This window comes from Vigna unguiculata, chromosome 7, assembly GCF_037176805.1.
Source record: "Vigna unguiculata cultivar grain cowpea cultivar isolate G323 ecotype 2 chromosome 7, ASM3717680v1, whole genome shotgun sequence".
Taxonomy (NCBI): Eukaryota; Viridiplantae; Streptophyta; class Magnoliopsida; order Fabales; family Fabaceae; genus Vigna; species Vigna unguiculata.
Genome location: NC_140798.1, coordinates 33,666,169 through 33,693,374, shown reverse-complemented (window position 1 = coordinate 33,693,374; position 27,206 = coordinate 33,666,169). Strand labels below are relative to the sequence as shown.

At 28.8% G+C, this 27,206-nt stretch overlaps 5 protein-coding genes across 6 annotated transcripts; 2 read left to right on the top strand and 3 right to left on the bottom strand.

Moving 5' to 3' along the window:
• Positions 1–1,219: 1,219 nt before the first annotated feature.
• On the bottom strand, positions 1,220–4,632 carry LOC114191342 (receptor-like cytosolic serine/threonine-protein kinase RBK2). 2 transcript variants are annotated; one of them, XM_028080513.2, is made up of 9 exons: positions 4,411–4,632; positions 4,192–4,298; positions 3,745–4,095; positions 3,415–3,666; positions 2,938–3,095; positions 2,311–2,390; positions 1,895–2,030; positions 1,571–1,720; positions 1,220–1,496 (listed from the first exon to the last, which is right to left on the bottom strand). In XM_028080513.2, exons 1-9 carry the CDS (start codon positions 4,440–4,442, stop codon positions 1,323–1,325), a joined length of 1,440 nt encoding a protein of 479 aa, XP_027936314.1. In that variant the 5' UTR covers positions 4,443–4,632; the 3' UTR covers positions 1,220–1,322. The 2 variants fall into 2 exon arrangements, with proteins under 2 accessions (XP_027936314.1, XP_085531810.1); XM_085675684.1 differs by having other exon boundaries at positions 4,262–4,298.
• A 3,017-nt stretch (positions 4,633–7,649) lies between these two features.
• LOC114192574 (uncharacterized) lies at positions 7,650–9,014 on the top strand. The gene has a single exon (XM_085675685.1). The coding sequence runs from the start codon at positions 7,830–7,832 to the stop codon at positions 8,856–8,858; it is 1,029 nt and encodes a 342-aa protein (XP_085531811.1). The 5' UTR covers positions 7,650–7,829; the 3' UTR covers positions 8,859–9,014.
• Positions 9,015–16,100: 7,086 nt separating this feature from the next.
• Positions 16,101–18,773, top strand: LOC114191561 (phosphoglycerate mutase-like protein AT74). The gene is made up of 2 exons (XM_028080801.2): positions 16,101–16,674; positions 18,046–18,773. Exons 1-2 carry the CDS (start codon positions 16,236–16,238, stop codon positions 18,489–18,491), a joined length of 885 nt encoding a protein of 294 aa, XP_027936602.1. The 5' UTR covers positions 16,101–16,235; the 3' UTR covers positions 18,492–18,773.
• Positions 18,774–18,923: 150 nt separating this feature from the next.
• On the bottom strand, positions 18,924–20,062 carry LOC114191562 (uncharacterized). Its single transcript, XM_028080802.2, has one exon. It carries the CDS (start codon positions 19,707–19,709, stop codon positions 19,131–19,133), a length of 579 nt encoding a protein of 192 aa, XP_027936603.1. The 5' UTR covers positions 19,710–20,062; the 3' UTR covers positions 18,924–19,130.
• A 133-nt stretch (positions 20,063–20,195) lies between these two features.
• On the bottom strand, positions 20,196–26,208 carry LOC114191560 (Mitochondrial inner membrane translocase complex, subunit Tim44-related protein). The gene is made up of 12 exons (XM_028080799.2): positions 25,968–26,208; positions 25,786–25,826; positions 25,554–25,654; positions 25,388–25,468; positions 24,106–24,185; positions 23,765–23,816; positions 23,163–23,252; positions 21,892–21,960; positions 21,684–21,785; positions 21,005–21,073; positions 20,882–20,938; positions 20,196–20,475 (listed from the first exon to the last, which is right to left on the bottom strand). Exons 1-12 carry the CDS (start codon positions 26,054–26,056, stop codon positions 20,380–20,382), a joined length of 927 nt encoding a protein of 308 aa, XP_027936600.1. The 5' UTR covers positions 26,057–26,208; the 3' UTR covers positions 20,196–20,379.
• Positions 26,209–27,206: the final 998 nt, after the last annotated feature.

The window sequence follows — 27,206 nt, the reverse complement described above, 5'->3', positions numbered from 1 at the left end:
AATTGGTCTCTACCAAAAATTAATGTTTAAATTGGTCTCTAATTCTAAATAATTAGTTACTATATACATTAATTTAGAGACCAATTTATACTCTAATTCACAAACTAACTATGATTTTGTATCATAATAGAGACTATTTTACATACTAATATTTTTAGTTTATAAATTGATATCTAAATTAGTTACTATAATAGTTAATTATTATTTTTCTTTAAATTTGATTATTATTTAATAATTTTATTGTAGTGAATTAATAATATTAATAGACAAAACTTGTTTACAATATTGAATTTATATTGTCATTGTTAATGAAAATAATATGTCTTGGAAAATTTCAAAATTCCACATTATCTCATATGAGTTAAGGAGTAAGTGTTGGTGACTATATAATAGGCTATAAATCTATGATGTTTCTTGTCCTAGTCAAATATATTTTAAGCTGTTCATATTTGATTTCTCTTATATTCTTGTAGTAGAATGTTGTGAGATTTAGGTTAAATTCTTGCTTTGAAGTGTAGGTGTATTTAAGGTCAGAGTGCATGAGAGGTAGTCTCTGTTTTATACAAATTTCCACATAAAATTATTCTCTAGTTGTCACTAAACAACTATAATGTTTTTTCTCTAGTTTTATTCTTTGATTTTATCTTATTTCTTTGTTAATATAGGGTGATTATTAAGGGTAAATGCGATAATATTCTTAATTGATGATGTTTTTTTTTCCAACAGTTATACAATTGACAAATATTTCAAAATTTAAATTTAAATAATTATAATTATGTTTAAGGTTTAAATACTATTTTAGTCCCTCTTTTGGTCTAGATTGTTTAATTTGGTAATTTTTTTGTTCAATTTTGTTATTTTCATTGATGTCGTTTAAATTGACATCGGTATATTTGTACAGGTTGACACTGTTCACATAATGTGACTATGTTTTATTCAAATAAGTCTTTATTTTAATTAAATTTGTTCAATTTATTCTCATTTTCTATCATTTCATGATCCTTTACCACTCTTGGCACCACCACTACTGGCACTGCAACTACCATCACCACTACCACCATCACTCTTGCTGTCATTACCACCATAAAACTAAAACCACCACTACTACCTTACGACCACCAAATTATTATATATTTATATTTGATAAATTTTCTTTAATCTATACTTTTAATATAGTTAATACGTCATTATTATATTGGAACAAAGAGGAGTTATAATTTTGATGTTCACATAACATATTTAATCATTTTGATTGTATGTTAACGGGATTCATTTACATAGACTTGATGAGAATTTTATACATCTAAAAACTAAGAACGTGTTCAGGTGTGGAGACCCAATGCAATTTCTTGATGCCGCTTGAGATCTCTTAGATATTTTGTTGAGTTGTATTCTTGCACATCCAAGAGTTCTTCCGAGTACGTTCTTTCCAGAAGTCTCCTTCCACTCGCTCGTGTTTTCTTAACGTGTTGATCCCCTCTTAGTAGTGTCACAATCTGCATATCCATAAACAAAAACTATATATCATCTTTCTTAATTTTCACCATCTTTCTTAATTTTCACTACTTGCCTGCCTCATTCTGGGGCGTAAAATAGGACTTTGTTGAATACATAATGATGCAGTTACAGTTACACAACCCAACTGTGCTTTATCGTAATCATCACCAAGTGAAGGATCCATAAGCTCCTTCATATGATTGCCATCAAGCAAAGGTTTTGCCTATATCATACAAATCACAACATTAAGCTCATGCTCTCTCACGTGCATGCATGCAGCTACACAATAATAGATTTATTTATTCAATAAATAAAAAAATTAATTAAAAATACACGCATTGAGAATTTGAAGGTTAATTCAGTCTATAATATATATCGCTTTTATGAAAATATTTACCCATGACAAAATATTTTGCTGCTGATCATTCACCGCATGGCGCCCGGTTATGATCTCCAAAAGCAGGACCCCAAATGAATAAACATCAGTTTTTTCATCTACTATTCCGTGCATGAAGTATTCAGGAGCAAAATAACTGTCAAGTGATTCATTAGGGAAATTTATTAAATCATCATTAGAATTTAAACTCTTATAAAAAAATTAACTGTTAAAATATCATTTTCTTTTCATAAAACTATCTCATTCTAGTTTTGCTTTTAAACATTTTGTACTGTACACAACGGAAACAAAAACTAGTAAAACAACAGTTTGCTTTCACCGTTTTACAAAAATCAGATTACACATATTTTTGAATTGAAAAATGGAAATGCATGCTTAAAGAAATCTACCATTAGTAATCTTTTTTATTTACATACCCAAATGTGCCTTCAAATTTTGATACATTATAGTGAGTCCACTGTTCAGGTAACCACTTTGCAAGCCCAAAATCACATATCTAGAAAACAATTAAATTATCAAGGAAGTGATATATATATAAAAAAAAAGGAATATATACAACCTTAAAAACTGTTGTTGATTATCTATTTTAATAGCATAGCATAAAATGTATCAACAAGTCATGAAAGGGAACATTTAACAATTAAAACAGAACACATGACATGAAAACTCTGTTAATATATTATCTTTGTCAAAATTTGAAAGAAAAAAAGATAATAAGGATAATAGTAAATAATATATTGTTGCTTAATTAGTGATCATACAGCAAAAGAGATATGCTCATGAACAATAGAATATAAAACTTAACTTTGCCCAGACATAGGAAAACAACATAAGTTGATTATAACTGCAAAACGTAAGATAAAATTGTTAAAACTAATGACTAAGCTTGTGCTGCTACACACAATTTATAAAAATTGTTGGATATCTCACGTAAACTAAAAATAATTTATAGTATATAATTAAGTGCAAACTCATAACACATTTGTGGATCATGTTACATGTATCAAAAGTTGCAACAAATTCAAATGAAGTTTAGTGCAAACCTGTGGCTCAAAATTCTCTGTGACTAGAATATTCTCTGCCTTAATATCTCTGTGAATGATTCGTCTGTGACAACTCTCATGCAGATAGAGGAGACCATCAGCTATTCCCAGAGCAATTTTATACCTTTTACTCCAATCTAGTTTGCTTTTATCTGAACCTGGAATGCACAATGACAGAATAAACATGAAATTACGTAGTAGCAACTCTCAGGTACGAGGATACTGCAATCAAACTAGGTTTTTTAAAGCATATTTGCTCAAATATTACGAAAATATAGACAAATAAAAAAGTTATTACTAGTTAAGAGTCATGACGACTTCATCTTAATATACAAAGTCGTCATCATGACTTGAGTTTGTATAGAAATCGTTATGACAACTTCAGTGTTCTCACGATTTTTTTTACTTGTTCATTGTATAATATTTGAACAAAATTATCACAGGTACGCAAAAAAAAACATGAAACTGGGTACAAACCATGAAGAAGAGTTCCTAAACTTCCTAGTTTAGATAGTTCAAAGACAAGATGCATTTCTCCTTCCACACAACATCCAACAAGCTTGGCAGTATTAGGATGATCAACGTGAGCAATTACACCTATCTCAGATAGAAAGCCCGCAGTTTTTTCTTCTGTGGTTCCTTTATTCAATTTCTTCACAGCTATTAATTGTCCATCTTCGAGACACCCCTTGTAAACTTCAGCAAAACCACCTCTTCCAATTATATTTTCTACGCGTAAAAGAGTAAAAAATGAGTATATATCAGAATCTAATTTTGAGCTGATTAGGGTGAGGTTTCATTTCATACCACTGTCAAAATTGTTGGTCGCTTTTCTGAGCTCAGAAAGGTTAAAAGTGACCCAAGAAGAGTTGAAGTTATTACAGAGCTTGCTTAAAACGTGATTTTCTCTTGTACTTCTGCTTTTCCATTTTGGTATCCTTGGAACACTGATATTGGAGAGGGTCCCTAGCCGCTTGAAAGATTTTTTCTTGAAAAGTTTGAAAAAATTGGTCCAGTTAGAGTGTGCCCTTGTGCTTGAACAACTTTTTTCCGGTTTAGCTAATATTCGAGAGTCAAAGTCTTTCATGCATGCTTCTAAAACTCCTCTTGGTGATGCCACATTCTCTTTCTCTTTCTCCAATTCCAAATGCCTCAAGTCTGGGAACATAAAAATGAAAATCATGAACATGTAAAAGCAAAAGAAGCCTTGAGTGTCTTTCCAATTGGGATGAAAGGTTAGGAATTGAAAAGAACCATGAGCAGAAGATGAGCAAGAGAAATGTTTTTTTTCAGGTTTATGATTTAAAGCATCCCAATCTGAAACCTTTTTCGATTTATTCGCATTGTCTTGATCCTGGTCCCTGTAAATTCATGCATGTCACATCTCATAACAGAAATTATAAACAAAAATGGATATTAATTTTGCATGCTTTTAGGGCAACATTTAGGAGGAGGAAGAAGAGACATGAATACCATAAACACTGTGCTAGCGTTTGCTTGGCCATGAAAGACAATAAAAGACAAAAGAGAATGATGCAACTTGATGATTGGGAAACTGAGAGGCCCTTGTTGAATAATAAAACGTGTTTTATTTGTTTGTATGTTTCAGAATGTTAAGTGATGCAGATGGATGAAATCCATAATGGAATTCAGAAAAAGGATTAATTAGGTTAGATTGTGTTACATTAGACATTGATGAGATGAAAGCATGTTGTTGTGTTGTGACGGGGACAAACAGTAAAAATGAAAGGTTTGCACTTTGTGGCGATATGTGCTCTCAACCAATGACAAACGAAAACATTAACGAAGGTTGGAGTAGAACCAACCATTAGTTTTGTTAGGGTTACTTTTTTCGATTTTATATCTAGTTAATCCTTTTGAATTAAATAATAATAATAATAATAATAATAATCAAGTGTGTATTAGTGAATTTAGATTAAAAAATAGAGGATGACCAATGCCTCTTTCCTCAATAATGACTAGTTAATTAATGTATCTTTTGGTTACACTTAAATTATTATCTTAAACGTGTGAGATTTACATATTTTTACTATTCTTAAAGATCCTACTTGGTGTCAAAATACGTATATTTTATACCTTGATTAGTATGTACAACACATGTATCAAAATTATATTTGATGTTCTATTTGAAAATTATTTTTTATCGATCCTCTTAAATAGATCCTCTTTAATATCATTCTTGTTTATTTACTTTAGGGATAATGATATTTTGACTCATTTTTAACTCACTACTTTAATCATCCTTTAATTATCATATCACACCAATCAAAAATTTATATTAGATAATTGAAGAGTGATCAAAACGGTGGATTAAAAATAGATCAAAAAATAAATCAAAATATCATTATCCTTACTTTAGATACTAGTGACATTACTAGGGATGGCAACGGGGCGGGGCGGGTACGGGTATCATGATCCCATCCCCATTCCCATAATAAAAATTCATCCCCATCCCCATCCCCAAACCCAACGAGTATACAACTTTTGACCCATCCTCATCCCCACCGGGTAACGGTATTTTCTTATACCCATACCCATACCCATTTTTTTAATGTTCCATATATCAATTAAATATTTTTTATAAAAAAAATTTAAAAATCACACCAACGGAATCATGATACTATCAAAATATTCAATATTAAAATAACATACTCTTCTTTTTGATTTTCATGATGTCAAATATTAAGAAAAATATTATAATAGTATAAATCTCAAATTAAAGTATCAAATAACAACTAAATAAAATTCAAATAATTATATAAAAGCTAAAAAATTACACATTACTAAAATTTTATAATAACCAAAATATTTATTAATTTTACAAATGATCAGTGGTTTCATTTGCATTCGATCCACCTACACATAGAAAAAAAATGAAAAATTAGATATGATATAATAATTGAAATTGAAAATTTTAATTACTATAATATAATGTACCTTCTTCATCAGATTCATTATCATAAAGGAGTAAAGATAATTAAATGTGTGACCCAAATTTGAGAATATCCATTTGAACATAACATAACGGAAAAAAAAAATGTATAATTAAGATTATGATAAAAGGAAAAGTACCTTGAATATCTGCTTAAACCTTAAAGAACAAGCCAAACAATTAAAAGAGAGTAAAAAAGTGTATAACCAAAGTAACAAAAAGAAGAGCTACAAAATAAGAGTCAAACATTTTCATGAAAATAAATAAATAAATAAAGATAATCAAATGTGTAACCTAAAAATTATTTCATAGAATGAAATTGAGGAACACCTATTTGAACATAACCATGTACAGAGAGTAAAAATTATGTAATAAGAAGAAGAAAAATTACCTTCAAAATTAAATCTTGAAAAACAAACCAGACAATTGAGAGAGTAAACAAAGTGTATAACAAAAAACAAAGAGAATGAGAAATATGTTATATATATATATATATATATATATATTATATTATATTATATATTATATATTATATTACTATGTATATATATATATATTATATGTGTGGATATCTTATGTTTATATATATATATATATAATTATTTATATATATTATATTATATTATATATTATATTATTATTATTATGTATATATATATTATATGTGTGGATATCTTATGTTTATATATATATATATATATATATTTTTATAGATATATATTTATTTTAAGTATATATTATATTATATTATATAATAATATAAATATAATAATATATATTATATTATTATGTATATATATTATATGTATATGCGTAGATATTTTATGCTTTTATATATATATATATATATATATATATATATATATATATATATATATATATATATATATATATATATTTCTTTTAAATTTTTATAAATTTGTAATGTTATAAATTTGTTTATAAAAGATCTCACTAGTTAAATGATTAATTTGTTTTATACGTATATATTATATATATTATATTATATTATTATGTATATATATTATATGTATATTATATTATATTATATTATATTATATTATATTACATGTATATGTGTAAATATATATATATATATATATATATATATATATATATAAAAGTATATTTTATTTATATGTATATATACTATATTATATTATATTATATTATATTTTATGTGTAAATATATTATTTATTTATATATATTTTTTAGATTATTTAATAAATTATAAATAGTTTAGTAATTTAAGCGGAGACGGGTATTTGGGCGGGTATATATACCCCATCCCCATCCCCATCCCCAGTTGAAAATTTCGGGTATTACCCATACCCATACCCATACCCAGTCAAAGCGGGGATTCCCCGTCAAAACGGGGACGGGTTCGGGTGATACCCACGGGCACGGATTTATTTGCCATCTCTAGACATTACAAATAGTTCAAATGTTTAAATAAGTAATTTGACAACCTTCCTGGTTAATAAAATAAATTACACGAAACATAACATTTATTATTCTAAATGTTACATACTTTTATTTTAGGTTTTCATGCTTTAACCAAGTCATTAGTCATGAAAAATAAAGTGAGGATGAGAATGTAGTTTGAAAATGTGGAAGAAAACTAGCAATGTGCCATTGTGGGAGTGATCATAGGCCTATCTGAGTGGGACTCGGCACAATTTGCTAATTGTTAACTTTGTTCTTTCACTGCAACTCCTGTTTTATATTATATAACCACATTTTATCATTTCTTCTTCTTTTTTTTCTTTTTCTTCATCTCATTGTTACCACAACCATCTATCTATTGAGGGTGAGAACATTATGTTCTCACCTTCCAATCTTTCTAACTTACTCGTTCTTTAAGATTTACAATCACAAAACACATAGGTACATATTTTGTACAAATAATTTTTATATGTATCCTTTGATATACATACAATGATGAATTTCTTTTTGTACGTTCCTATTCTTCTTTCACTTTCTTTTTCTTTCCTTTTGCATGTGTTTAGGAAACCCATTCACCTTTTGTCATTATATTTTGTTGCCATCTTTAACACTATTTTTTATGTTTTGCATTATTCTTTATTGTCAAAACATATTGAACTAATCAAGGTTATTGATAAAGATATTGAAAGTTTGATAAATTGTACAAAAAATAGTGATTTTCAAAGCATCAATATCAATGATGAAATTGATGATGAAAAAATTACTAACGATGAAGATGAAGATTACTCTTTGAGTAGGACAGATGACGAACAAATTACTAAAGATGAAGATGAAGATTACTTTTTGAGAAAGACAGATGACGAAAAAATTACTAAAGATGAAGATGAAGATTACTCTTTGAGTAGGACAAATGATGAAAAAAGTACTAAAGATGAAGACAAAGATTACTCTTTGAGCACGACAGATGATGAAGAAATTACTAAAGATGAAGATGAAGATTACTCTTGGAGTAGGACAAAGCTGGCAGAGGATAGAGGAAACTTTCCTCCACCAATTTCATCGCTAAATGGCCTTGGACAACCTAAATTCATTTTCGTACCAATAAGAGAAAATGGAAGGATGCAACTTAAAAAAATAAGAATAAGAAGACCTAAAATTCTCCATGCTACACGAGAAGATGGACGATTGAGGTTATTTCTTGTTCGGGATGATAATGCAGAAGATGATATAGAAGAAATGGAAGAGGAGGAAAAACAAGAACTAGTTGATGATGATGATGATGGTGTGAAAGAAGAAAAAGAAGAACAATTTATAGTTGAATCAATAAAGGAATATGAAGAAGGTAAGGAAGAGGTTCAAGAGACAAGTATTTATGACCCTAAGGATATTTGTATTGAAGGGTTGCAACTTCCTAGCCATAGTTTTATGAAATATTATGAAATTCTTAATCATTTTGAACATCATCATAATGCTTTTGGGAGTCATCACCATCTACCTATGTATGGACTTTGTAATGCATGAAATTAAGTTTGAGACTCTTACTAGGCTCATGTTAGGCATCACTGCCACTACATGAAATTAAGTTTTTGGAGGCTCAAATATGATATTTATACTTTTGTTTTATTGAGAATGTATAGTTGTGATTGTATATTTTACTATATCTCTTTTATGTCTATACTTACTAAATTTCTCATTACAAAACATCCGTGATCGATGTTATATTTAAAGATGTATATAAACAATGTTCATGGTGGTACATAAATATTATAAGAGTTAGTCTCTCAATGATTTTAAAAAAGAGAGCCACTAGGAAAATTTAGAAAATTATACATGGTTAAACACAAGTTTTTGCGTGGTAGTTTTATTCATACATTCCCGTCAAATTTAGAATTTTGTTTATAAAAAACAACAACAAATTATGGAGTTGGTCGTCCTTCGTAACCCTATTTTAAAAGTTCGAATAATAAGAAATTGAGAAAAATATACGCTAAAGATGCTTTCTACATATAAATAATTTCTCATTTCTTAATGTACATTTTTGTTTGAAGGTGGTTATTTTAGTAACAAGTACTGTTATTAATGGAAGACAATAAAAGATTTAGTGACAATGACCGCAATTTAGAACTTGTCAAGCAAGTTCTTACATATTTTACCATTTCTTTAAGTATAATTAACTTCAATTTTTATAGTATTTTTTCTTTAAATAACTTCGTCTTTATCTTTTTTTATCAGCAAAGAATAAAATTTAATTAAGTAGAGCACTTAAGGGGTGCTCTAACCCTTATACAAAAAACAAAATCTGTAAGTGTTGATGTATAGATTAGCAAGAGAGAGCCATCAACCAAAACCTAACAAGAACAAAGATGTAGCCTTAGTATATCACCATGACACTACACATAAGACTCTGCAACATCTATGAAACTATTGACATACGGCCCCCTCTGCAACTTCGTCTTTATCTATACTGACGTAATATGTTTGTTTTCTTTAAATATTTGTATTGCATTAGAAGTTAATAATATATGTAAATTAATTAAGTTAATATATAAGAGAAAATCAATAAAAGTAATATAACTAATAAATTATAAATATAATAAAGAAAAATAAATTATGACAATTTTAAACAAAAATAACAATTGTTTATAAAAAAATCAGTTAACAAATATAGTTTTTAAAAAATAGATGAATATAACTAAGATGACTAAGATTGTATACTTAAAAAATATATCATTTACATATAAGTATAAATATGACTAAGATTTGTGTTTTTCTTATCGTAATTTTTGTTTATGTTTGTGGGCAAGGAAATGTTAGGAGATTTAAATTTGATATGGTAGATGGTTTGATTTTGAAAATAAAAACAATGTAATGACATTTTCTATTAAACTCATCATACCTTTATTAAAAAAGTAAAATTACAAAGTCAAAATTTAATATTTAAAAATCTTAATTATATTTTAATTTGATAAAGTTACTAAATTTCTATTGATTTTTTAATAAACTTTTATGTTTTATTGAGTATTAAGTAAATTTAAAATTTTTAATTGAATATTTGCGAGTTAATTTTTTTTTTTCGCTTAATGATGTGAGGGTTAATTAGGTAACGTCATTATTATCTTCTCATATAACATATTCTCACATATAATTTTATTATTTTAAAGTTTTATATATTATAATTTTATAATTTTATGATTTTAAAATTTTATAATTTAAATTTATTAAGTGAATTACAATTCGACATTAACAAAATCTACTTCCATCAAATTTATTTGTAGAAAATTATTGATAAAATTAGATGATACATTATTAATGTCTTATCAAATCATAAAACTTTAAAATTTTAAAATCATAACATTTTAAAATTATAAAATCATATATTATATAATTATAGTTTATAAAATTTTAAAATAATAAGATTACATATCTAACTACAAGTTAGCAAGGTAACATAAAACTAGGTGAGCTACACATCACAAAATTATGAGAAAAAGTTAACTGTAGAAATACAATTGAAAATTTTAAATTTAGTAAGTACTTAATAAATTATAAAATTTTATTAAGGATTTAATTAAAATTTTACAAATTTATTATAGATCTAAATGCATGAGCTTGTTTAAAAAACCAAGTTTAAACTTCAGAGATTAAGCTATAAAATGAGTAATAGAGTCAAAATAGATAAAGTCCTATCAAACTTTATATTAAGTTTGAATATCCTTTATTAAAAAAAAAGTCTGATCCAATTTTGTTTTTTATAAATATTTTTAATGGTGTAATTTAAAAATATTTAGAAGTCTATTTCACCGTAAAATCTTTAAAAAACCAGTAAACTTACTATATGGAATAATACTTATTTAAAAAATCTTGTTGTAGCAAGGTTATTAAACAATGTTGAATTTATTTTTAATGATTCTATGGTTGACTATTTATGTAAGTTACCATGCATAATAATTAATAAAATTAAATAAATGAATTTAGTGTATTATGAATAATTTAATACAATATTTCTAAAAAATATTATTTACATTTTCGTAGCTTGATATGTTAGATAGGAAATACTTTTTAGATAAAGATTTAACCTTCATAATAAAATTTTATTAAAACTTAGGTTTAATTAAATTTGTAAAAAAATGTGTGTCATTGGAACTTGATGTAAGGCATGGTGGGATAATCTAACTTATTTTTCTATCTTTAGTGTGCAAGATTTGACAAACCACTGTTATATTTGAGCTTAAAATATATTGTTTTAAAGTTTTAATTAGGGATGTCAAATAAACTCGTCCGTAGATATTACACGAACCTGCCACCATTTTGATGGAAAATCTTCATATTGATTGAGTTTTAGTATGGGTATAGATATGGGTATGAGGATGTACATATTCTCGACTTTTTCAATGGACTATGGACATGGGTATAAAGATGTACATATTCGCCTCATATTCATCCCTATTCCCGCATCATAATACTCTTTCGTCATATCTTCATCACTGTTTAAATTATTAAAATATTCATAGTTAATTAAGAAATCTTTTATATATATGTGTGTGTGTGTGTACACATTTTCTAATTTTTTATTTCTTCTAGTTATTTGATTTGTCATAAACTTTACTCGTATCTCCAATATATTTTTCATCCTTTTATAACATTTATGCAATTATGTAATTATGTTCAATATGTATGTCAATTAAATATTTTTTATGTCAAACATTTTAATATTTATATTCTTTTTTAATATTTTGTATTTATTGTATATTTTCTTTTCACATGAGAATGTTTAACACTCTCAATTTATGTGTTTAATAGCATCAACATTTTATTTACTAAGTAATATAAAAAAAATTATCTTCTTTAATTTATTATTATTAATTTTTCATTTAAAGAACTCTTTTATTTCGCTAAAACAAGTTTTTTTTATTTCTCAACTATTAACTATGTTGATATTTGAAATTTTTTCTCAAATCTCTAAGGTATTTTTCATCTTATCATACCCTTAATTATACATTTGTTTTGCTTTGTGTGATTTCATTCAATAGTCTCTCAAATTATTTCTAAGACACATTTGATAATTTTTTAATATTTTTATTTGTTGTTTATGTTTATCATGTAGAATACTATTTTGATATATTTTACATGATTATTTTTTATATTCTAACTCATTATCAATCATACTATAATTTTGTCATTATAATTGTATAAATAAATTTTATTTACTATAATATAAAAATTTAATTTAATTGTCATGGAATTTTTTTTATCACCATCCAACATGTTTCGGTACACCCAATAACTCTCACATCGTTTAGGAGTCGAGGTTAAGCGCAATTTTAATACTTCTACCTCCCTTCACCCTCTGAGGTGTCTTTTAAGGACAAAACCGTGACAGAACTCAAATACTCTGAAGTGGACAATACCTCGGAAACGCGGTGGTTGTTCCTAACGATGGTTGCCGGACAAACTTGGGTCGCAATTGGAACATTGACGCCCATTGTGAGGTCCGACAACTCCCCTTCAACTTCCCTTGCACTCGACAGGGGGCTTTGTTCCAATACACCCAATAAGTCTCACATCGCTTAAGAGTCGAGGTCAAGCGAAGTTTAAATACTCCTACATCCCTCCACCCTCCGAGGCGCCTTTTAATGTCCAAAATCGTGACAGAATGATGACTGTCAGACAAACTTGGGTCGGAATCGAAACACAACATATATTGAAGTTCAAAATATACAAGATCTAAGTTGAAATTTTATTATTATTAGTTTAGTATTTGCATTTTTCGTGATTTTGATCAAGTGATGTATTATAAATTTTATGAGTGTATGAAAGATAAATTCATTAGAATTTAAAAAATTGAAGTAAACAATTAAAATATATTTTATTTTCCTTTTATATTTTTTAAAAATATTTTTAAGTTTTATCAACTAGGTTCCATTAATGTTTGCAAATTTAATAACTGTTTTTATTCTCATGAAATTTTATTTGGTATTCTAATTTTATATGTATACAATTATAATTTCTTTTTAAATATTTGATATGAAATAAACAATATTCCTCTTAATAACGAATATTTGATAGTATTATGTTTTCTTTACTGTAATTTTTTTTATTTTATAAAAAGTAATTAATTCATATTGAAAAAGTAAGAAAATAGGTACGAATATGGATACAAGAATATACCCACTACTAAGTGAAAATGGAGATGAGATAAAAGTTTGATACCTGTTAGGTTTGAATATGAGAATGATAATAAATTTTTTCTGTAGAGATGGATATGAGATAACGGAACCCATCCTCGCCTGGTCCCATTGTTGTCATCCCTAGTTTTAATACATAAAACAATATTATTCTTTTTTAATTATTATAATTATCTTCATACAAAAGTTATCATCTCTGAATAAAAATGTTAAATAGACTAGTTGTAGTGAGTATTCTTAGAACTTATTTGTAATATATAACTTTTTTTTAATTAGATATGAACGAAGATGTATGTGTACATATTTGTATGTGTGCATATCTATCTCATCTCATCCCAATTTACATCTCCGTCTTTATCCTCATTTTTATTTAAATTGTTAATTTTTTCATAGTTTATTAAATAATCAAAGTTAATATTCAACTTTGTAACTTTTATATTTTTTCTTTCGTTATCCGGTAAAAACGAGAATACTTATTAAACATAATTAAATATAATGATAGATATTTTTATGATTTTTCATTTTGGAGACAGATATGAGATGATATATGTGTCACCATGTTACCATAAAGCCAACAAGACAAATATATACCTTATTTTTTACATACATCAAAATATTTAAATTTAAATAATTTAATAATTAAATAATATTTTTGTTAATATTTATAGTTACTTAAGTATATATATATATATATATATATATATATATATTGATATAAATTATTTGTAATTTGTTATAATTTATTTTAAATTTATGCTTAATTTAGTAATTTAATTCTTATACTTAAGTTTAAGTTTACGATTCACTTTGATTCTTATATTTTTTTTACTTAATTGAGTTTCCAAATGTTTTAAATAAAGTTAATTTAGATCCTCCTATTAAATAGTTAGTCCTAAAAAAGAAGTTATATGTGAAAATATTTACCTCTTTGATTTTACATGTGATACCTTTTAAATTTTAATATGTGGCACCTTTTAAACAACTTGACACATGACATCCAACCTTTGATATGTGGCATTTTTCAAATATCTTTAATACCAACTTAATAAAAAACCAAATTCACTTTATTTAAAAAAATAGTTGAAACTCAATTGAATAATAAGAAAAATAGAGATCAAAATAAATTGTCTAAATATAAGACCAAATTAAGTCTATAATTTATATAAATTAATCGAAAATTGTTTTAAATAAAAAATTTAAAGGAAAACTCTGATTCGCTTTTATTAGTATACTAAAAAAAATGGTTAAATATGTTTTTAGTTCATAAACTTAAAAATAAAATTGAAATTTGTCAAATTTTTAACTTTGATACATTTTGGTTTCAAACTAAAAAAATGAATGAATATAATTATTCTAACCTAATTGCATTAAATTATTTTGATGTATCAAATATGTTTTTAAATAACATTTGAGTTATTTTCACCTTTTTAACGCATTTAAACCCATATGTCAGTCTAAAACACCTCTAACAAGCTCCACCAAATTAACATCATTAGGTTTAAAAAAATTAAATATATTAAAGTTTGAGAGAGAAATGAATTTCAATACACCTCTAACAAAATCCAAAAAATTAATATCATTAGGTGAAAGAACTAAATATATTAAAGAACTAAATATATTAAAGTATGAGAGAAAACAAAATTTAAGTTTCACATGTAAATTCAGACACCAAAAACATACTTCATTTCTAAAAGAAATAATTAATGTATGTTTTGTTTAAAAGTTGTGCACTACACTCAAATATTTTTTATTTAGGATAATGATATTTTGATCTACTTTTTCACTTATTTTAAACTCACCACTCAAATCATCTTTAAATTATCACATTCCACCATTAAAAAAAATGAAAATAGATAATTAAAGGATGATTAAAGTGATGAATTAAAAGTGAGTAAAAAATATGGATCAAAATATTATTATTTTTTCTATTACATTAGAGAAAATACACACTTGTGTTTATATTTTTCTATGTAAGAAAGTAAAATTTGAAAACTAAAATATAATTATTTTATATGAAAGAAATAAGGAATTATATTTGATGAATTATCCGTTTAGTTTTTATTAGAAAGATGGTACTGTATATGTGTAATTAAATAATAAACTTATCTTTATTTAATAAAAAGTATAAAAAATGTTATGACATGAATAATATTTATAGATATTACTAATAACACTTGTAATTTTTGTTGTAACAAAGAAAAGTTTTTTGAATTAAAAATGTTCGTAGTTGTTTATACTTTTTTAAATTATACTATTTTCATAAAATTAGGTAAACACCGTGTCCGCTAATATAGTGTGGTTGAAGTTTGAAAAGAATACAACATTCAAATAAGGAAAGAAAAGTAATTAAAAATTTCAACAAAAAGCTACCAAAATTCGTAATTTATTAATGGGTGAGAATTAGGTGTACACGCTTACACGCTTACGCCATACAGCTGCAGGCCTTGACCAGAGGAACTCTCCCAAAATCAAATTAATTTTTTAATTATTATTAATATAAAATAAGGTATTTTTTACTATGAAAACGGTTTTCTAGATATATATATATATATATATATATATATATATATATAAGCAATTAAATTTTGAGATTTGCAAAACTAGTAACAGTATTTGATTTTCAAAATCCGTTGCAGAAAGAAAGGGTGTGTCTGTTCAAATTCTGAAGTAGTTAGAACATTGTAAATTTGAAAGTGAGGGAGAGACGAAAAATATGAAGGGAGTGCTGCCGAAGAGAATAATTCTGATGAGGCATGGGGAGTCGCAGGGGAACCGAGACACGGCGGCGTACACCACCACTCCCGACCACAGCATTCATTTAACGGCGCAGGGCGTGGCACAGGCGCGTCAAGCTGGCATCCGCCTCCGCCGCGTGATTGGCGGGGACGGCTGCTCACCGGACTGGCGAGTGCAGTTCTACGTGTCGCCGTACGCACGCACGCGATCGACGCTGCGCGAGGTAGGTCGGTGTTTCTCGAAGAAGAGGATGATTGGCGTGAGGGAAGAGTCGCGGATTCGGGAGCAGGACTTCGGGAACTTTCAGGTGGAAGAGAGGATGAAGGTGATAAAAGAAGCCCGCGAACGGTTCGGGAGGTTCTTCTATCGCTTCCCCGAGGGAGAGTCCGCCGCCGATGTTTTCGATCGCGTTTCAAGTAACCTCTCTCTCTCTCTCTTCTTTACCATTGGTCTATAAAATGAACTTCTCATTATCCTTAATTTTTTATTTAATTTTATACTTTAGCAGTTGAAATTAACACGATTTGAACGAACTTTCACATCATGAAGAAAACTAATAATTCATAAGAGAAGAACAATCATGAAATTAGACTAGTTTTACTTGCTAAATTTAATGAGTCTTAATAATTTTCAATCCATGAAGAAGCGTTTTCAAAAAAAATGCTTTTCTGACATTTTTAATTTTTAACTAAAAAAAGACTAATCTATGTTAAAAATCTTGGTGAATACTTGTGCTGAGATCTTCTGCTCTAAAATCTATATATTTTTATCCACCTTTGAAAGAAAGATCTTGCTTAAAAGATGCAGACTTAATTTGAGTATGATGAAACTAATACATGTCCTTCCATTATAAAGGTTTTCTAAAGATCATTCATTCATTACTATTATAAGAAGTAATACCAATATTTTTTTTTTTGGGATATTGAACTTTTACACGAGTAATGTTTTTTCTCTTTGAATTTGGAGAATGAAATGGAATCAAATCGGTTTTCAAGCCACAAATGTTAAGAGCTAGTTTGATTATTATATTGAGGTATCAAATGGTAAGGGAAATAAAGTGAAATGGATATATCTAAACGAAGTATAAATATAGGAGATGGTAAGGATTAGATACCAGACTAAATTTCATTTTTTATTATTGACGTCTTTGCATATTTTTTAATTTGACAAATTTCACCAATAATGTTTTAAAATTTAGCATATTTTATGATGTCAGATGTTGAAATCAAACAAAATTTTAAAAATAAGTTTTTATTTATTTATTTAAACTTAATTGCACATTTCATTATCGAGGCTTAACGCTTTTCCATAATTTAATTTCTGAGTTTCAACTTGACAAATTATATTACTAATTTTTTTAAATTAAGTATATTTTACTTCGTTCTTTCCGAGTTTTGTCGGTCACCATGACATTAACCTTTATCGGACCTTAAACTAAGAAGTCAAATGTGTTTATTTTTAAAAAAATTAATGATAAAATTTATTAAATTGAAACTTGCATAATAAAAATTTCAATGGTAAAATATGCAATTAGAGTCAAACTAAAGCAAATTTCATATTACATTTTTTGTAGTCTAGTGTGAACTATTTGATAGTTCATGATTGTGTCACGTAATCACTATGTTAAATACTTGTCAAAGTTGTAAAGGAAAGATAATTTTTTTCTTTAATTTTGAAACATAAATGATAATTGAGATTTGAGATTTGGGTGGAAGAATGTACAAAAGTATGGGAGTAAGTGGTAAAACGTGTCTGGATAACATTATTCCGTCTTGATTGGTTTGCAGGTTTCTTTGAATCTCTGTGGAGGGACATAGACATGAACAGGCTTCGTCACGATCCTTCCAATGATTTGAATTTCGTAATTGTTTCTCACGGGCTGACATCGCGTATTTTCCTTATGAAGTGGTTCAAGTGGACGGTTGAGCAGTTTGAGCACCTAAACAATTTTGGGAACTGCGAGTTCCGTGTTATGGAGCTAGGAAGTGGTGGTGAATTCAGCTTAGCTATTCATCATACAGAAGAAGAAATGCTGGAATGGGGACTCTCTCCTGAGATGATAGCTGACCAAAAATGGCGCGCCACCGCGTGCAGAGGTGACTGGAATGATCAGTGTCCCTGGTACCTTGGGGAGTTTTTTGATCATCTTACTGACTCTGATGATGATGATGATAATGACGATGCTCCTGTGAAAAATGAAGGTGATCCTAATTCTTTAAGTATATGTAAATAGTGTGCTTCCGATATTGGTTTATAGATTGATTTTTAGTTTTAAATTATATGAGAAGGGGCTTCAATAGAATGGAAGGAAACTAGGAAAGTGATAGTTGACACTCATAGGTAGCCTTTTGATTGTAGGTCGACTACGCAACTTTATTCTGTTTGAAGGGCTTTGTATAATTGTATTAAAGCTTCTTTTGCTTCTTGTGGATTATTTGTCATGATGCAAAGCCTGCATTATCATTGTTTACAAAAGATTGCAATTTTTAATCTGAGTTCAGTATGGTTTCTATGATGGTTATGATGAATCTAGGCACGATCATTTTGTTGTCACTTGGTTTCGAAAAATAGTAATATATTCTTATTAAATTACTCTGATTCATTTTCAAATGTGGTCTAGTATAGAACAAACTTGCAAATACTTTATATTATTCGTATCACAGTCTTGTGAGAAACTCAGATGAGAGGACTTGTGCATTTAATAAGATGAATATTCGATTTCTTTCGAATTTAAGAAGCAGAAGAGGACTTAGAAATATTAATGTAAAGAATAAAAGAGAGCAAATCGTGGAATCATTATGGCCACCCATGGCATTCACACGGGGCTTGTGTAAACCCTAAACCACTAACATATTACACCCGAGACATGAAATTAAGAATAGGAATATGACTTGTCAGTGAGATCAGAAGCCAATTTCAGAATAGGTCGCGGAGGAGGCATTGGTTCTTCCTCCTCATCCCGAGAACCTATTTTTTGGAAGGACTTACTCCAGATCCTCTTAAACTTTTTAGGTGGCCGAATCTCTTCCACGTTCTCATTTATGCTTACGGTTTTCTTTATAGATCGCGTTGGTGCTAAAGTTGGCGTTGGTGTTGGTATTGGCGTTGGCGATGTTAATACCTCATTTTTTCCTTCCATCTTATTATCATCGTTCATGCATGAGTTATTCTTCTCTTCAGCTAGCTGTACATGAGAAGAAATAGAGTCACCTGCAAGACCTTCAGTTGGTGGAAGCTTCTTGCCATCATCAACTTGGCTTGGTGTATCTGACCGAACCTCTTCTTTTGCTTTAGAATCAGAACCTCTTAGCGCAGTCGAGCTTGAACTGTCATGTCTAGAACGCCCTAAAGTCACTGTCTTTGACGCTTGCGAAGTCAGAGCTTTTTTGAGGAAATGGTAGAGCCTGCAACAAATGCCCATAGGTTGAACATGGAATTCTCTTTGGTCCATCTGCTAAAACTTACCCAGAGAAAACAAAAAGATACGAAAAGGGTGGAAGAAGAGATCGATTAACCCACCGTCAACTAACAATATAAAAGTTTATATCAGGAAGTAGATATTGAAACATTTTGAAGATATTCTTTGCTTTTCTTAGAAAGTTGCCATTGAATCTGAAAGTAGAAAGCAAGAATATAGGAAGGCATTGCTTGATACTGCATCTCCCCTGCTCTGATTATGTTTACTAAGATACGAGCAAATTTGAGCGATGTAATTAATCATTAATTAATTATGGTGCTTTAGTTACTCCTTCCAAATTATTAGCAGGGTTGTGGAATTAATACGGAGTTGACAATTTATTTGTCGTGATGAAAAATGTACAGGGTTGGAGAATAGAATCTCTTTTGCCCATTCTTCCACGTTTACTACTATTTCATCAATATTTTATGTTGGCAAATTCCATTCCCACAAGGAAAGAAACTGATAAGGAGACACGAAGAAATAAAACATTTCCAATTCATTCAAATAACAAAATTTGCATAGGTTTACACCTATACTTGTTATTTTCAGAGGACAAGGCTCCAGAGACAAAGAAATATAAGAATTCAGCTCAACAGTTACAAGATGCAACACAGGAACAGCTAACTATCATAAATATTAGTCTTTTTATTCAACCAGATGACTATGACGCTTTTGGTGTTATCCGTCCACATAGACGCCACCTTGCGCCAGGGTGAAACATAGACTTCTCAAATACCCATATATCACGGACAAGAACCTGGTAAAAATAGGAAACCAGCAATCAGGGCCAAAACCTTTATGAAAAATGATTTTGTGCTTTTTGATAAATTGGAATAAAGAAAAAGGAAATGAATGTCCATGGACGGAACGGAGACAGATTTTTTTTTTTTTTTAAAGGTGTTAAAATAATATTGAATTCAAATTCTACTAAGCTTAAAAATTGTTTCAACACAAGTGCTTCGAAAAAAAAAAAAGCAGAAATAGTTAGGAGTTTCTCATCCACTTGTCTACTATAAAAATGCTCTGCTCATTGCCCCGTAGACAAACTTCTAAAGAACAGAAATATGTTACATAGGACAATCACTTTTACATGTGTTGAGCAACAAAATTGAAATGACAAAAAACTGTTTTTAGAAACAATAATTAGCAAGCATCATTATTACCTCCTTGCTTTTATCTCCAGCTACCACAGACCCTTTCGAGTTATATGCTTCAAATTTCTGCAATTAATATAATATTTATTTAATGTTCTGAGTGGTTGAAAGTCCTATTATTGTAAAGCATACCTGTTTAGCCAAAATCTCGAGAGTAAGCTGAATAAATGTTTTATCCAGGTCTTTCCTATCAACTCCAATCTGTAATTGAAAAGAAAGTCATCAATAAAAACAATCATTATATTGAAAACCAAAATACTGAATTGAAAATATGTGCACACGTGTGTGAGAGTGAAAATACAATTCAGCATGAAGTTAGCACGTGTAGATTTGTCATTATACTTCAAGCAGAATATATCAATTATATACAATTAAAATTTTGTTGAACTATTTCATCCCAGAATTTACACGGCACAAACTAAACTAGTTTAAATACTTCGAAATTAAGTTTTTTGTTCATGGTGCCTACAAGATATAACCAGTAACTCCAGGGAGATCTCCAGAGAAACTTTACCAAGATACCAAGAAACAAACAGTGATTAACTTCAAAGTTTTCACTAGTAAAATGGTCAGAACATCTCCAACAATGCATCCTTCCAAACCTAATGATAGTTATACTATTACTTGATCCAATGGGACCAGATTTTGATCAGTGATGCTTCAGTGTTAGCAAGTTCATACGTCAGCTCTTTGATGTGATCCAATGCCAGTAAATGCAGATGTTCTTTCTCTTGTTTCATATTTGTGCTATATTTTGAGTTCCCAGCCACATCATGACCAAAACTTAAACACAATGCAGAAGAATACTAACCAGTCGTGCCCGCAAAGTTCGAATCGTAACAACAGGCTCAACCATTTCCCAATATACCTTGCTCCATGCAGATTCTCTTTGTTTAATTTCATTCTTAAGTGCCTTGGACAAAAGAAAATGAAACACAAGATCTCGTAAATTAAACTATATTTCCTTTAGAAATTATTAATGCAAAAAATACACAAAATTGCATTATAGTGAAGCATACAGAAAACATCTTCTCAGTAACTGATTTCCGTAAGGATCTTTTGTCACCATTAGCTATTAGAGTGTTTATCTGAAAAAAAATATATAAAAAAAAAATCAGCATTTGGGCAAACAAGATATACCTACTGAAATCATACAGAAAAGAAAGTCAATACAACAACATATACTGCAACCGAAAGAAAGAAACTACCAAGAAATAAGGATTACAAATTGTCGTAGCTGGTGAAAATTCAAAACTCAAGACCAGACAAAATGCCTTTTGTACTTAATTTCTTCAAGGCATTTATTTCAATCGATTCTCCTGAACCCTATCTGAAGTGCCTGTATCACTCCAAAATGGTCTCCCTTCAAATACACTCTCCTAATATATTAAATCATAGCTACCATGCACCAACGTTCTGTAAAAGAAAGTGCATGCTTCTAATTTTGGCATTCATAAGGTGTGGCATTTCCAAAAAATAAGAGTGAATTTGTTTCTTAAGAAAGGGCATCAAATGCCATTAGATATCTGCTTTACCAGGCACACAATCTGTTCAATTAAATAAGGATTTGAAATCATCATAAGTAACTCAACAACTAGCAGAGATTTCAAATTTAAAAAAGACTGCGTGTTCAGAGCGACATATTCATCATTCATATTTTTTAACAATTTAAACACTTGTATCAAATTAAATTAATTAACAATTGATCTCTCTAGTTTTCAACAAATTGATGTAAAGTAGACCTCTAGCATGTGACAATCTTGTAGATTTGGAACTGAACCACATCATCTCTATGGCAGTAGAGAATACAGAGATAGTGCAACACTAGTAAACATGAGCCCAGTAAGAAAAGATATTGGTATGCAAGTCAGTTTTACAAATGTGGCACAGTGGCACTATCTTTGCTGACAGTAGAAACAATGAAACACAAGGAGGAATGAATTTATTTATTTATATCAATTAGAAATTTCAAACATATGAATGATACTGTTAAAATTGGAACTAGGGGGACCAAAAGTGTAGTTAATTCGATATTTTTTCCATTTCTTAATTTCTTTTAGTTCCGTAATTTCTTTTAGTTCTACAGTAGTGCTGCCTGAACTAACAGGTAATTGGTAAAAGATCATTATCAAAAGGTAGAATCAGTGGCAAGAGAAACCAAAATCACATTATTCGATTTATTTAGCAGACACCACCACCTAATGGAGAAAGTCTTTGTTGGTTAGTTGTTGTTTGATCTGGTCACGATGAATTAGAAAGAAAAAAAATTAGTAAAGGCAACAGAGCACACCTCCTTGTACATATTGACAGCCTCTTTGTAGAACTGATTTTTTGAATATCCCTTTTTTCTTAACTTAGCAATAGCATAGGCACTTTTGAGCTGCAACAGAGTAAAACACAAAGCTTGATTAAGGTTATTGATAGGCTGCATTAAAATAAAAGGGTCCACGTTCGATATTTTCAGAGTGATTTTAATTTCCTTTTTCTTTTCCACTCTGTTATAAAAGAGAATATTTAGGAGAAAAAGAGAAGAATGAAATAAAAAAGGAAAATAATTCTTCCCTAAAAGACAGCAACAATCTGCTGTGATTCTACAAGATTGGGTGTAAAGAAAAGAGAGAATGGATTAAAATAAAAGGGTCCAGGGACAATACTTTCAGAGTGATTTTAATTTTCATTTTCTTTTCCAATGTATGAAATCAAAGAGAGGAAAATAATTCATCCTTAAAAGAAAGCAACATCTGCTGTGATTATCCAAAATTGGGTGAAAAGAAAAGAGAGAATGGAAAGAACAATTCGGATGAATGGTTAAATTAATATAGTCTGGCTCTATTCTCGAAATTTGGGGAAATAATGCAAACCAACGTTAGAATAATTTATATGCATTGTCACCTCAAGAATTATGTCATGTTTTGTTCTTCTCCAACCACCCATAGTGAACCATCTGATGCATAAGAGAAATTATACATAAGATCATGGTAAATCATCATAATAGTTTATAAAGAAATGTAATGCTTATACACGGAAGGCATATCAAAATGGTAAAGAAAATAACTAGAAAAAGGCATAAACAATTCTAAATGTTAAAATAAAACCACAAATAGCAATGCAAATTTCAAATTTATATACACACAAACACACACACACACACACACTCACACACAACACTAGAAATTGTTTGTGATGAAAAGCCATGTATAAACCATATAGATCTAAAACCACTGAGATCTAACCTCTTCCAAAATGGGATTTTTTCACGAGGTTCATAAGGTTCATAGATAAATCCAGGACTTGATAGGGACATTTGTTGACCCTGCATCAATGATATGACAGCAAAGCATCAAAATAATTACCTGATCTGTAAATTAATGCCTTGTTTGACATTTGTTTCTGTTTTTAATTTTTAAAACTGCTTTGAAATTTATTTAAGATAACATTTTGAAAACAGAATGAATGAAAAACTTGTCTGGCAGAACAACTTCTAAAGTTTTGAAAATTGGCGAGGTTTGAGGTCCATCCATATCAATGGTCTACTTTTCATTGATATACAAATGATAACATTGTATTTTTGTTAGTTAAAAAACTGCTATTAGTGAATGTACATATTTACAGTTATGCTATCGTGATTTTAATGAAACTGGCGAGGAAACATCTTTTAGCTGTTTATGTCTTTTAGTATTCAAAATTAATCTTGTAGGATAGTTTTAAAACATCTAGTAAGAAAACACTAACCAAACATGTTTTTTATCTTTAAAATCTCAAAAATAGAAATCAAACAATCTCTAAATGATCACAGAATGCTATTATAGATCAAACCCATTTACACTGTCCTTTTAAGCTGTAGTAGATAAATGCACAAATTCAAACAAGAGGGTAGCCTGAAATCGATCTAATCATCAACTCTCTCTAGGTGGCTGTTTTAGAGAACAAGACCAAAATCAGGTGCATGCACTTACATCTAGCATATCCAGGTTTTAAAATGATGGAGATTCTCGGGTGGTCTGTTAAATGAAATGCTAATATGCTTGGAATCTTATGAAAATACTCTAAATTTATAAATGATCAAAATCTTTTTAATGACTTAGCTTAACTGTAGCCATAATCTACATGTCTTAGTTTCCGCACACCATGTCGTTGAAGAGTAGGAAAAACTCGTTTGATGAACCCATTTACCTATTTTGGTATTTTTTTTTCATAGAAAGGAAACAGGATAATGAATCCAGTTATTGAATTTCAATATTCAAATAAATGGATATATAATCCAGCATACAAGAAGTGCATAAATGAGAAAGGGGTAGCAACAAGTCAATTGAAAACACCTCAAAATCAACAGTTCCATAACTAAAGACTGAAGCCAAAAAGATATAGAAACATTCATTCAAAAAAGAACACCCCATAAATCTTGTCGATTGTATATCTTGGATAAAACACATGCAGAATATACTATGTACCATGAAGAATATCAGAAAAAACTTGAGCGTCATAAAACAAAGAAAAGGAACGCAAGAGAGATACCACTTGCCGCGCTTGTGGTGGGGCTTTGACTTGAGTAGTTATCATCCTCTTATCGTTCATGAAAATGGACAACTCAGCCGCCTAAGAGAAACATAAAAATGACAAATGAAAGCTTCAATCCCAAATATCACGGTCCCAATAGATTAAAATGTTCAAGACTATTTACCATTGTAGATCGAAGTGTCAAAGATTTTACACCAGCAAAGGGAAAGCAATCTTGGCCCTTTAATACATGAGGATAGAAGCTCCTGAAATTACCCTCAGAACCTGATCAGGCAAAAATTAACTTGAATGGTAAACAAGTAGATGTTAAAGACCAGTTCCTAATCATTCACATACTTCTCTCCTATAAAATCCCTTTCGCATAGAAATGAAGAAGAAGAAAAAAAGTAGATTACCTTTTGATATAGCAGAGGAATAAGTCTTGCAGCTACCGAGTCTGAAAATTCAAACACACCGAATTGATAGTAAGGAAATGCAAATTGCGCCATGAGTTTCATTTCAAGGTGAGAACAACCATTTGGGTTGATAAAGAAGATGCATTTTGTGAGATCCCGATGAAAGCAGTGTTTTTACTCACAGATACGACGAAGATTCTCCAATCTGAGATGAACGATAAAGTGTGCGAACTAAGTGTAAGCGTTTGAACGGCGTCGTCATCTTCAACATGGATTGAGAAACATTAATTTTACAATAACACCTTTGATAACAGATGAACGGTGGATGCAAGATTAACCACCACACTGGTCTCTGGTTTTTCAAGGGTTTAAGCCTTCTTCGGGAGAAAAGGTAGGAGCTTTAGAATTTAGGGAGATTCTTTTTTCACCCCATAAGTTGCTTCTGCACTCCAGAAACTTTTAAAATGCCCTCTTTACCCTTCTTCTATTAAATGGCAACAGAGGTTGTTCTTGGCACACTCCATATTCTACATAGGGTATTTTCATAAATTTACACATCCCAGGGAAGTGTATAAGGAAAGTATTGGGTGTAGAAAGCAAAAGTCTAGAATGTACTTTATACGTCCCATGATTACTACCTCCACCTCATACCAACAACAAAATCTGCAAGTGCTTTTGAGAGGAGAAAAAAAAAATTTGGTCTAAGTTTATAATTTATATTAATATTATTATTAATATTTTTAATATTTAAATAAATATAATTATTATTATATTATTCTTCTAAAAATAATTGAAATAAAAAAAAAACCTGTGTACGTATCACATGTTATTATAATTATTCTATAAAGTTAATTAATTATATTATATTGTGAAATCAATTTTATTTATTATATTTAAAATTAAAATTATTATCAAATCACTTATATTTGCTATTTCATTATTTTAATAATAACATTTATAATAATATAACTTAATTTTTATGATATTTTATTACATAATATCTTTATTATTTTATTACTTTAATATACAAAATAAAAAAATTACAATCCATATATATATATATATATATATATATATGTCAATCTACTAGTTTGATCTAAAATGTATTATACGAATTTTTATACCCGGATCGTACATTTTAAAATGTACATTTTTTATTGTAAATATAAGTTTTCAGTCACAAAATAACAATACTGAAAATTAGACTTTTAATATTTTAATTATATTTAATATCATTATATTTAAACATTATTTGATAAGTTTTTTTAAGTAATTAGAAGTATAGAAAATATTTTATCAACTTCTAATTATGGTATTTTTTTTTTATTAAATTTTGATCAATAATTTACATTTGATTGATCCACCATATAACTCATGAACAAAAATAACATTGGTTACAACCTAAATAAAAAAACAAAACT

Bases quoted from the DNA above. Each gene is read 5' to 3' on its own strand.
- LOC114191342 (XM_028080513.2), bottom strand. From the start codon at position 4,442: ATGGCCAAGCAAACGCTAGCACAGTGTTTATG. The intron at 4,096-4,191 runs GTTCTTTTCAAT...TTATGTTCCCAG, and splicing joins TTGCTCATCTTCTGCTCATG to ACTTGAGGCATTTGGAATTG. The intron at 3,667-3,744 runs GTATGAAATGAA...TTTTACGCGTAG, and splicing joins GACCAACAATTTTGACAGTG to AAAATATAATTGGAAGAGGT.
- LOC114192574 (XM_085675685.1), top strand. From the start codon at position 7,830: ATGATGAATTTCTTTTTGTACGTTCCTATTCTTCTTTCACTTTCTTTT.
- LOC114191561 (XM_028080801.2), top strand. From the start codon at position 16,236: ATGAAGGGAGTGCTGCCGAAGAGAATAATTCTGATGAGGCATGGGGAG. The intron at 16,675-18,045 runs GTAACCTCTCTC...ATTGGTTTGCAG, and splicing joins TGTTTTCGATCGCGTTTCAA to GTTTCTTTGAATCTCTGTGG.
- LOC114191562 (XM_028080802.2), bottom strand. From the start codon at position 19,709: ATGGACCAAAGAGAATTCCATGTTCAACCTATGGGCATTTGTTGCAGG.
- LOC114191560 (XM_028080799.2), bottom strand. From the start codon at position 26,056: ATGTTGAAGATGACGACGCCGTTCAAACGCTTACACTTAGTTCGCACA. The intron at 23,253-23,764 runs GTGACAATGCAT...ACTCTGTTGCAG, and splicing joins AACATGACATAATTCTTGAG to CTCAAAAGTGCCTATGCTAT. The intron at 20,476-20,881 runs GTAATAATGATG...TATTTTTACCAG, and splicing joins CTGGAGATAAAAGCAAGGAG to GTTCTTGTCCGTGATATATG.